The 11184-nt window shown below is 60.4% G+C and overlaps 1 protein-coding gene across 1 annotated transcript; it reads right to left on the bottom strand.

The window, feature by feature from the left end:
- Window positions 1–164: 164 nt before the first annotated feature.
- On the bottom strand, window positions 165–8195 carry LOC104858447 (secreted and transmembrane protein 1A). The gene is made up of 7 exons (XM_010618686.2): window positions 8129–8195; window positions 4222–4353; window positions 2852–3160; window positions 2487–2561; window positions 2158–2291; window positions 1584–1693; window positions 165–967 (listed from the first exon to the last, which is right to left on the bottom strand). Exons 2-6 carry the CDS (start codon window positions 4313–4315, stop codon window positions 1676–1678), a joined length of 630 nt encoding a protein of 209 aa, XP_010616988.1. The 5' UTR covers window positions 4316–4353; window positions 8129–8195; the 3' UTR covers window positions 165–967; window positions 1584–1675.
- Between the last annotated feature and the right edge of the window lie 2989 nt (window positions 8196–11184).

The raw sequence follows: 11184 nt of genomic DNA, 5'->3' as shown, positions 1-11184 counted from the left end.
TACCAAATGTTAAGGAAATACAGAATAACCCGCTGTGTTTCGCTTCTGTAATTTGCTTGGCTTTGCTTGTTTCTTAGGACAACAATACCAGAGGTTTTATCATTAACTACAAAGCTTGAAGTCATGTAGCCCCAATTTAAAATGTTTTAAGATTAACAGATGCTGGAGGTGCTTAGCCACATCCCCAGGGTAAGACCAGATGCTCAAACTAACAATCACCATACCTTACAAGCAAAGTACCGTTAGATCCTAAACCCTAAACTTTCTGTAAATTGTATGACTATAAAAGATGAATGTCACCAGTCCTGTTTTCCTAACCCTGACCCCCACTCCTGTGGGCTAGAATAGCTAATTGGGTGAATCCTAAAGATAAACATCCTAACCACAAAGAAAATGCTACATTTGGGTTAAAATTAAACAGTCTTGTGATCATAATTTGTGATGGGAACTGAGAACTGGAATATCTTATCAAACTGCCTAAAACGAGGTCAGGATAGTAAAACTCCTACAAAAGGCAGATTGTAACCCAGCCCAGGGTCAGTCATTTGGTATGGTGGACCCTTTGCTAGCAAAGTAAACTCTGTTTTACCCACTCTTGTGGCTCTGTATGTCTTTTACCAGTTTCTTCAGCAACAACACCAGCCCAGAAATAAGTAATGGCCAGATTTTCAAGACCAGTAAAGAGAGGGTTTACTTGAACAAGACCTGTGCATCAAAACAGGGTGGCCAGTACCCAGAGTGAGCCCTTCAAGATCAACCCAAGAGCGTGAAGGGCAAGCCGGTAACATAGCAGCTGCGGGCCTGTGATCAGCCTAAATCTGGACCTCATTCCTACTGCTTGGTTTAAATTCAAGCAGCGCCGACATCTCCTTGAGCAGGTGCAGGGTGTCCGGAGTCACTGGAGACTCTAAGCTGTTTGGTTAACATTGTCAGAGCTCTGCAAAATGGCAGGGTTGACCCAGGAAATCTGCAGGAGAGTTCGCTGTGTTAGCCATGGGTAATTGGGGTCTGGGGAGGTCCAGAATGGAGACAGTGGGCCCAGATCCTTCCCTGATCCCTGCCACACCAGGATGGTTTCCTTCTTCAGAAAGGCAGTGGCTGTGGGGAAGGCTGCTCCTCCCGTCAGAGTGGCTGTGAGGTAACTCCAGGGTGGGAGGACACTGAGGCTGGCCCAGCTCCTCATCAGGGGACCGTGGGGAGCCAAGGGAAGCAAAGAGGAGGGGTGTGACAGCCATGGGCCAAACCGTGTCCCTCTCCACAGTCACAGGAGAAGGGGAGAGTCAGGCTACCTTGGTCTCAATGGGAATTCTTCACTCACTGTAGCACCACGAGGCTGAGGCCCGGGACACTGCCAAGTGCAGTGCTGGGTTTGGCCAGAACAGGCCAGGCCCACCCATCAGCTCCCACCTGGTGCCCACATACACACTGGGCACAACCTCTGGGGTCTCCCTGTGACTGGGGCTCCTGCAATCTTTCGCTTCTTGCCCAAAATAGTGAAGAGTGTGGATGCACCTGAAGGTGAGGTCAAGATCACCTTTAATACCCTATGGGGATCACGAAGCCCTGAGGACCCGGGCACACACCTGCAGGAGACCCAGAAGAGACGTGAGCTGGAGACTCTGACCATTGCCTTCCTCAGCATTCCTCTGTGGGCTCACGTCCGCTGCACTGTAGCTCAGAGTTCTGATCTCATCTGCAGGGGGAGGCAGGGGCTGAGCTCCGACTCCACTGGGCAGACACCCAGACACAGGCCACACAGCTCACACACGGAAGCCCTCACGGCTTGGCACACTTGGCCTGCACACACACACTCAGGCACACACAGATGTACACTGCACCTTCCATTTACCCAGCCAGGCCCAGAGGGGTGGAACCCACTTCCCAGGGTTCCCCAGTCAGAGGCCCCCTAGGCTCAGAAACAGCATGCTTCGTTCCTGATGCAAATTCCCAGGAACCTTGGGAGGAGGCAGAAGTCCACACTGCCCCGCCAGCCTCCAAGCTGTCCTGGGGACACAGCGAGGGCAGGGACAGAGGGACTCCTGGGGACCCAGGCAGGGCAGAGTGTCAGATCGGAGCCCAAGGAGACCGTACTGCATCCATCTCTCCTCCAGGGTTGGTGTGGCTCACCTGCCCTCAGGCAGGCACAGGTCCTCCTACCTGGAGGGGCCTCCAGGAATTTCGGAGACGGCACTGGGTGAGCACAAAGATCCCAGCAATGCCCAGGACGACAAAGACCACAGCTGCCGCCATCCCCACTGGGGTCCGGTGCTCCTGGATTCTAGGCGGCACTTCTAGAGTGGAAAGGTGGGTGAGCCTCCTCCGCAACTGTCTTCTCTCCAGTCACTCACCCTTGGCCCTGATGGCCCCACACTCCCTAACGACAACAGGGAGACCTGGCAGGCAGGGCTGAGGGGCGCCAGGTGGGAAGGGCTCCGGGCAGTGGCGGCAGAACCACCAAGGCTGGGGAGCCCCCCTGGGGCCTGTACCTGGCAGCAGGGGTGAAACACCCCAGGAAGACTCGGACAGCGCTGCACCTGGCTCCTCCTCCTGGTCTTGGGGCTCTGCGGGAGAGACGCCCCTGTCAGGGTGGGGACCGGCCAAGACACACGCCCAGCTCCAGGCAGCAGGAGGGCTTCCTTGGGTCCCCCCAGGGCCCACATTGCAGCCACCACCACCTGGGGCTCAGGCAGAGGAAGGGAACGGGGGAGGGGGGAGGGCCGGGGACTCTGAGGCTGTCCCAGGTGGAGGGAAGCCAGGGCCCAGGCAGGAGGCGCCCTCTCCCTCGGCCTCCCCTGGGACACTTCAGCCCCCTCCTCCCCACTGCTGCCTCCCCCCGCCGCCCAGTCCTCACCTGAGACGTTCAGCACAGTGACCCTGTTGTATCTCTGCAGTCCCCGAAGATGCCAGCGGTACTGCCCTGCGTGGGCATCCTGGGCAGCTTGGATGACCAGCTGGGCCTGGCCCCCTCGAACCTGGAGCTGCCACCCTTGCCGGGAGAAGCTTCCCGGGGTCTGCTCTGTGAAGATGAGCCTGGTCTCGCCGTGGGCGCTCAGCAGGATGTGGATGTGGGTGAAGGCGTTGGAGCTGTTGCAGGCCATCACGGCTCTCCCGCCCCTGGGCACGGACACCACGCCCTCCGTGCAGGTGGGGTTGTCCCACCCTGTGGGGCACAGTCACCTTGAGGCCAGGGCCGTGGAGGCCGGCTGGCCGCTCTGCTCGCTGGGGGGGGGCGGGGAAGGGGCCTCACAGGACACAGTGAGCTCTCCGTGTGCCAGATGGGGTCAAAGCAGCGCCCAGCTCGGGGTGGAAGGGACAGAATCAGTGCATGCAGGGAGGTGGTGGCCCGGGCTGTGAGCCCCTGAGCCTGTCTCCTCGGGCAAGTCAGCCGGTCTGCGGGGCATCCCTGCTGTCCACTCCCCGTGCGCCCCATCAGGAGGGTGTTGGGGTGTCAGATGCGCAGCAGGTGTCCTGGGGGCTCTGAGCCCGAATCCCTGCTGTCCCCTTTGGGCGGCAGTGACCGGGACACTGGAGGCTCTGGGTGTCCCTGCGTGGCTTAGGGACCCCCTATGTGAGAGCTGTGTCGGGGGAATCACTGGGGCCCTGTCCACTGCAGCCTGAACCTCTGTCCTCGAAGGCCCAGTAGGTGCAGAGGCTCCTGGGCAGGGTTGGATCGGCCCCCGAGATGGTGCCCTCAATCCTGTGGAGCCGCCCTTTCCCTGGCCCAGGCCCAGGCCTCCAACTCCCGGTTCCCCTTCTCTCAGAACTGGATGTGGCCCTGGGCACCCGCTGCCAGGGTGTGACAGTGACCGCCACACTGCTGGTGAAGGCCCAGTAGGTGCAGAGGCTCCTGGGCAGGGTTGGATCGGCGGCCGAGATGGTGCCCTCAGTCCTGTGGAGCCGCCCTTTCCCTGGCCCAGGCCCAGGCCTCCAACTCCCAGTTCCCCTTCTCTCAGAACTGGATGTGGCCCTGGGCACCCGCTGCCAGGGTGTGACAGTGACCGCCAGACACTGCTGGGGTCGTCTGCCATCTGCTGTGCTTGGGGCCCGTGACCTGCCCTTTCCCTACCCAGGGCACAGCCCTGCTTGTCACCTTGAGGGCCTGGGTGTGCGGGGTCCTGGCCACCTCCTGGCCCTGGTCAGCTCTGGGCCTCTCCTTGGCTTTTCGTCTCCCCACCTGGTCCCCAGGCTCCCCCCGGCAGAGTGGGGCACCCAGAGACCTACTTGTATGCTGAGCACGCAGGGAGGGGGCCAGGAGCAGGAAGGCCCCGAGCACCCTGAAGACGAGCCGGGGTGGGGCTGAGGGGCTGGTGCCCATGGCTGCTGGTTGGCACTTGGGGCCTCTGTCCTGTAACCCTGGAGGAAGGAAAGCCCAGGGTCAGAGGCTGCAGGGAGTGGCTCAGCCTGGGGCCCTGAGTCGTCCCCAGCATGCTCCACAGCCTGCAGAATGTGGGTACCTGCTGCTCTTGGCTCCCTCCTCCTGGCCCCCAAAACCCCTTGTGGTCCCCCACACCATACCCCCTTGGCCCTGACTCATCCAACCCCCTCGAATCCTATCCCCTGCTATTTTGGCCACACCTTAGGAAAAATCGCCTCAGTAGTCACTGTCACCAGTATTATGTTTCTTCAAGGCACAATGGCCACAAAACAATCATAGCAGAAGGTGTCAGGGACCCTGAGGGCACCCGAGTGCCCCGTTGAAAGCTGGTCCTGACACCCAACAGCGTGCTCCCCCCGGAGGCCAAGATTGGAGCCAGACGTGGGTGTCACCTAGGGCTCCAGGATCTCCCTGTTGCTGAAGCCAGAGGCATCCCAAGGCCACCTCTCTTCAGGCCCTGGCTGGGGCCTCCTTCATGGGAGTCCTGGCCTGTCCCAAATCCAGACAGGGGACATCGAGCTCACACCTTCCTTGGCTTCCACTTCGGGCTGGGGCCGTGGCCTTCGTCATGGCCTGAGGTGACAACTGAGGATCACAGCGTGGTCACAGGCCTCTTTTGGGAAGCCTGCTCCTCAGTGGCCTGCAGGACTGACTGAAGGGGCTGCATGTCTGGGGCTTCTCACTGGGGACCCCGCCGGGGCTGGGCACCCGGCCCTGCGGTAATGAATGCAGTTGTGTGGGCGAGTTCTCCTCATCTTCTCAGGTCTGGAACTGAAAGTCCTCCTTCCCTTGTCCTTGAGACCCCTGCTGTGTCCCTCCTTTACCCCCTGTCAGGAGCGGGCCATACTGTCGGGGTGGGCAGAGCCAGGACTGTCCTCTTGGTCTGCCAGCTGGTGCAGGAGCCCCACCCTCACCAGGAAATAGGCTGCACCTGAATCTATTTTGCTTTTATTCCTGGGACTTTCTACTCTTGGACCATGAGTCACACGTGGATATTCTGTGGCTACTCAGCCAAAGGCCACAGGGAATATCACGGTACGGCAAGCCTACCCGCCCATCCTCAGAAGCAGCGTGCTCTGCCTGTCCTCCACTTAAGTCTAGGGACAGGGCCAGCCCTCACTGCCCCTGGACTACAGACCTTGCCTGGCACAGAGCTGCCCCTTGGCCGGCTCTCCAGTGGAATCCACGTCTCTGTGGCCAGACTCTGGAGCCCCGAAGGCCGGTCAGTCACACCAGAGTGCTCCTGCCTGGCTGCCTGTCCGGGCTCTGTACTGGGTGTAGGAGCGGCCTGCACTGGTTCTGTTCCTCTGCAAGCCTTTGCTGTGCCCAAGGCCCTTTGTGCCCAGGCCCCACTCTAGCTTCCAGCAAGCTCAGCCCTGTTTAAGGGGTGAGGCGGCAAGAGGGAGAAGCTGACGCTGTCCCCTCTCTCTGGGTTCTGTGTCCTCCATGTAGCAGCACTAGCTACCTAGACTCCTGGTCTGAGAACCTCTGAGCTCCTCCAGCCAATGTGGTGACGTGGCCTGGCTGTCAGGTGGGGCCACCTCACTGCCCCTCTGGGCCACTTCCTCACCAGCCCCTTGGAGCATTCCCTGCAGTGCCCAGCAGCAGTGGGGGCCGGCACAAGCCCGGGCTGGATGGCGTCTGGAGCAGGTGGCATCCCCTCCCCACAACCCCGAATGTGTGGCATTCATCATCCAACAGTCACCCCCGCACAAGTGGCCAACCCCCCTCAAATGAGCTGAGCCATCTGCCAAGGGCCCCTGCGGGAAGCAACGGGCCATGTGGGCGTGGCTAGAACCCCATCATCCTCACCCCAGCCCCCACACCCCCTCCTACCTGGAAGCTTCAGACCTTAGCCCAGGTACTCTGCACAGCACCTGGACTGGTACCTGGAATTTGCTCTGGTTCCTAGGAGAAAACTCTCCCAGTGACACTCGAGTGGCCACACATACCCAGTGTCCAGTACTCCGAGATGCACTGAAATTTCACATGAACCACAAAGCTGGGCGAAGTGACACACCACCGTCGAGCACTCTGGGAGGCTGAAGCAGGCAGACTGCAAATTCAACCCCAGCCTGAGCCACTTAGCCACTTAGCAAGACTCTCAATTGCTATACTCAGCGTGAAGGCCCCAGGTTCAGCCCCAGTACTGAAAAAGCAAAGCCAACTGACCAACACCTGCAGTGCATTGCAATATCTGGGACATACTTATATTTAAAACAGATTTACTGTCTGAAATTCTAAAACAAGAGTGTCCTGCATTCTGGTTTGACTTTCTGGCCATTCTCTCTCGCTGTTTTTCTGCAGGAAAAAGCCCACAGCAGTAAGGTGCCCCAGCTAAAAGCCAGAGAGGAGGCTTGAGGAGTGTGAAGCGCCATGCAGCTCAGTGGGGGGCAGGGAGACTCGCAAGGCTGGAGAAAGACAGCGACCAGACCAGACGACCAGACGCTCCAAGCACCCTGCCGGAAGCCGACCTCCTGCCACATGACAGCGGGAGCTGCACAGTGGGCTCCACAGGGTGCCTGACACAAAAGCCCGAGTCCTCGCGTTGACAAACCACAGCAGCTGACCTGGATGCCCCAGTGCAGCCCACCTGCGACACTGCGCTGCTTCTCCAGCCCCAGGAACACAGGAAGATTCAGGTAGGGCAGGAGTGCGGACCCCAGGTCCTCGGGGATGGACGCACTAGGGACAGGTATGCTTGGTGGGGCCCCCACCGTCACCAGCACAGGGGGGCCAGCACTGCCGTCCTGCCAACTGCAGGGCCTCGGATAAGCTACGTGCTTCCTGTTCTCAGGTGAGGCTCAACGACGCTGACCAGGCCTGCTTCGGACTATGCTGTGGAGGACAGGACCTGATAGCCCTCAGCAGACAGCTGCAGCCTGTGAGGTCCAGCCTGGGGGGCTCCTGTTCAGGGGGCTCGAGTGTGCCTTGAGGTGACCACGGGAGGGCAGCTGAGCCGCCCCATGGGGACACAGCATATGCCTTGTGCCTCTGCCCTGCCTCCAGCTGTCCCATCTGCCTGGCTGCCCTGTGCTCCCCTGTGCCAGGCGCGGCAGTCTTAGTACCTGTTCCCCTGGGCTCAGGGCTGGAGCACCTGCCTCCAGGGTTCCAGGGCTCTGTCAAGACAGGAGCTAGTTCTTAGTCACAGAGGATGACAGGACAGAGCAGGAGCCTGGGTTAGGGGAACTCCCAGAGATTGCCTGTCAGGGACTGTGTGTGTGTGTGTGTGTGTGTGTGTGTGTGTGTGTGTGTGCAAGTGCGCATATGCTGAGTGCACAGGAGCATATGAGTGTGCAGTGTGGGTGTAAGAGGAGGAATCCCCAAGAGGAGGCCTCTCCTGAAGGCACACACCTGTGAGTGGCACTGGGTCTGTGAGTGTGCACAGATCTGTGTGAACAGTGTGAAGAGGGCCTAGGAACACAGCAGCCCCACCTGGAGTGAGGGACAGTTCCACCCCATCCTGGGGACTCCACACAACCACCTCTGCTCCTCCCAGAGCCCGGCCTAAGACCCCAGGAGAGATGCGGTTCCCTCTGCCACCACAGCCAGACCACCTGCCCTGTGCCCCACCCCATGCCATGCCTGGCTAGTGACCCTGGGCCTGCCCTGCTCCTGCCATCTCTGAGGTGACAGGGTTGAGGGTCCTGGAGGTGCCACAGCCAGGGACCCCACGCGTCCCCCCTCAAAGTCCCCAACCTTCAGAGTACCCGGTCCCTCGAGTCCTCGCCCCCTGACCTGCCAGCCACTCACCAGCTCCTCCCCCAGCAGAGCCTTCAAGTCCTCTGCAGCCTCCAGCTCTGTGAGCCCAGCTGAAAACTTGTGACTGCGGGGCGGGGCTGGAGGAGGGCAGGGCTGCGGGGTTGTCCTAGCCCTGGAGGAAGCTCTTCTGGGAAGAGCAGGAGTTTCTGGGACTTGACTTGTCTGCGCCCAGCCTTGCTTGGAGGCGCCCTGTGAAGGCGTTTCTGTTAGAAGCTATCCTTAGCTGCTCACCTACAGTGAGCAGGCAGAGGTGGGAGATGCTGTCCGGGAGAGAGGGGCGGGGCTGGTCCTGGCTCAGGGACTCAGGAAAGGGTCCCCTTCTCCCGGGGGTCAGGGCCACAGGGACTGACTTGGGCTGGGGCAGGCAGAGCAGGTGAGTGGCATGGGTGCCCGGGAACCTCCCTGTGCCCAGTGCTGAGCTGTGGGGAAGGGAAGGCAGCATCACTGGGTGCAGGGCACACAGCACAGTCAGTGGTGGGCAGGAAAGGCAGGAGGCAGCAGAGTCCCAGCCCTATGCTACCCCTGTCCTGCTCTGTGCCCTCCCTACTGGGGTCCTGGGCTCTGTGGACACAGCTCTGGGTGGCTCTGACGCACATACTGAGGTCATCGGAGGGCAGTCGAGACAGAAACCCGGGACCTGCTCGTGCAGAACAGCTCTGAGGGCTTGGGATCCCCTTAGGAGGACCATGTGGGCAGAGATGGTGGTGAAGGCAGAGCTGCGGCCCCTCTGGCCACTGGAGGAGGTGGCCACCTGGCTCCTGAGTTGGCCCCGCTCCTGCCCCTCAGCTCCAGACCCTGCACTGACCACACTGCCAGCCTGCTGACTCCAGCTCCGTCCTGGCCCCAGCCCAGGGTCCCACCCTCATGGGAGCCCCTGGGGAGCACGTGCAGGGTCTGGCAAGGGGTCTCCTGTGTGTGCCAGAAGATGGGCTGGGATGACCCAGACAGCACGTGCGCCTCCAAGCTGAGTGACCTGGGGGGTGATGGGCAGGGACCGGCCTGCACTTTCAGGGCCAGCAGCCCCAGGGTCCAGAGCTGGTGGCAGAGGGCAAAGTCCTCAAAGCAAGCAACCTTCTCCCTGAGGACAGAGGAACCTGACCTCCTGACCTTGGTGAAAGAGGACAACCTTCTCCTTGAGGACAGAGGCCAGAGGCTGGGCCCAGCCCAGGGAGCTCCAGACGCAGAGTATCAGCAGGGGTGGGAGAGGCCCACGAGTGACCAGCCACCTTCATGTCCTCCGTGCCATGCCGGCCTGTCCCTGGCCCCTACCTCAGAAGCACAGCCCGCTTCCTCCCCTACCTCCAGGCTGGGGCACCAGGCAGGGGCCTCCTGGGCAGCAGCGTGGACCAAGGCCAGAGAGGACCTGGGGCTGGTGAGGCAGGTGCATCCCGGTCCCAGTGGGCAGCAGTCCCAGGGGCTCTGCAGGTTCCCAGCCTTTCATCCCCAGCCCCTGTGATGCCCTTGGGGCATCCTCATAAGTGCTTGTGCATTGTGAAACCAAAACCAGTTTGTGTATCTGGAATGACACCAGGACAGACCTCGGGGTTCTCTGCACAGATGTGACCTGGACTCTCATCCCCTTGCCCGCCTTCCAGAGGTCAGAGTGCAGGCAAACACCCTGGCATGGGGCTCAGTGTCTCCCCCAGCACTTGCCCTGCCCTGGGGTCTCGCTCCAGGGCACCTGCTCCCCTGCTTCCGCTGGGCTGCCGCCCTCCGCCCTCCCAGGCTGGTGGAGCCTGTGCCTTCATTTCTAGGGATGTGCAGGGTTAGTGATGACCTCCTGTTCCCAGATGTGGATGTAGCAGCATGTTCTGACAGTGTCGGCGTGTTTCTCTCTGTCATTCCCACCCTCCCGGTGTGTGAGACCCCCTCAGCGTCTGTCCCCTTTGACCCTGGGGTTGTGTGCAGGACTCCAAGTTCACAGTCGAGGCCAGGTTCTCAGATCTCTGTCCAGCCGTCCCCCCCGCCCCGCATCCAGGAGGTGCCTGCCTCTGTCCTGGCCTCCTTCCCAGAGGAAAATTTCCAATGTGGGGGCTGAGAGCAACACGCCCAGGAGTGTTCCGTGGAGTGAGCAGATAACGCAAGGACGTGGTCTCGTGGGGCCTGTGGCCGGGCTGTTTCCTCCCTGGGGACCCAGGCTGAGCGCTGGGGTGATACTCCCTGTCCTGAGGGCCAGGCCTCTGGGGTGCGCCTCTCAACCCTGCCGCCCCTGGCTGAGGCAAGCAGGTCCTACACAGGGGCTGGAGAGGGGCTCACAAGGGAGTGGGGTGGGGAGCGCGGGAGCATCTGGGCCTCTCTCAGGCACTCACACAGGAACAAGAGACAGACCCTGGCCCCCAGCCCCGTGCCAGACCCCAAAGGCCCAGGGCCTCAGTCCAATTCCTGGGTCTGCAGCTTTGCTGCAGGTGGATTTCAGGCTTGAAGTTATCTTCTTTTCTTGTTGGTTTTTGTTTTTTGTGGGGAGGGGTTGAGACAGGGTCTCACTATATAGTTGAGACTGACCTGGAACTCACTGTGTAGCCCAGGCTGGTCTAGAACTCACAGCGATCCTCCTGCCTCAACCTCCCGAGTGCTGGGATTACAGGTGTGCGCCACCATGCCCGGCCCCAAAGTCATCTTCTAAGAGCAGCAACCAAGCAGGCAAACCTCCTGCCAGGCAGGGACCCAGGGGCCAAGATGGTGGGTGAAGCCTGAGAGGCTGTGCTGCACCATGCCCACCACCAGGGGGCAGAGTGGGCCTGCAGCAGGGAGCCCCAGGGATGGGATGGGAGGAGGGACAGGTGCCTTCTCCCGGCCCAACCTCCAGCCCCGCCCATCCCACCTGGTTCCTCTTGAGGTCACATCTGTTTACTCAGCTTTTTTATTGCAACTGTTATCTTGACTCTTTTCTTCCTACACATGAGTGATAAACAGACTTTTTTTCTAGAAATTGCTGCAATCCTTCTTTAAAACCCCCCTACATAATAATAATCTTGGGCCGGGGATTTAGCTCAGTGGTTCGGTGGCCTGCCTTGCAAGCGCAAAGACCCGAGTTCAATCTCTGGTAC

This window comes from Fukomys damarensis, unplaced genomic scaffold, assembly GCF_012274545.1.
Source record: "Fukomys damarensis isolate Sample0158 unplaced genomic scaffold, DMR_v1.0_HiC HiC_scaffold_23, whole genome shotgun sequence".
NCBI lineage: Eukaryota > Metazoa > Chordata > Mammalia > Rodentia > Bathyergidae > Fukomys > Fukomys damarensis.
The sequence above is the reverse complement of the archived record's forward strand: the minus strand, read 5'-3'. Positions and strand labels throughout refer to the sequence as shown.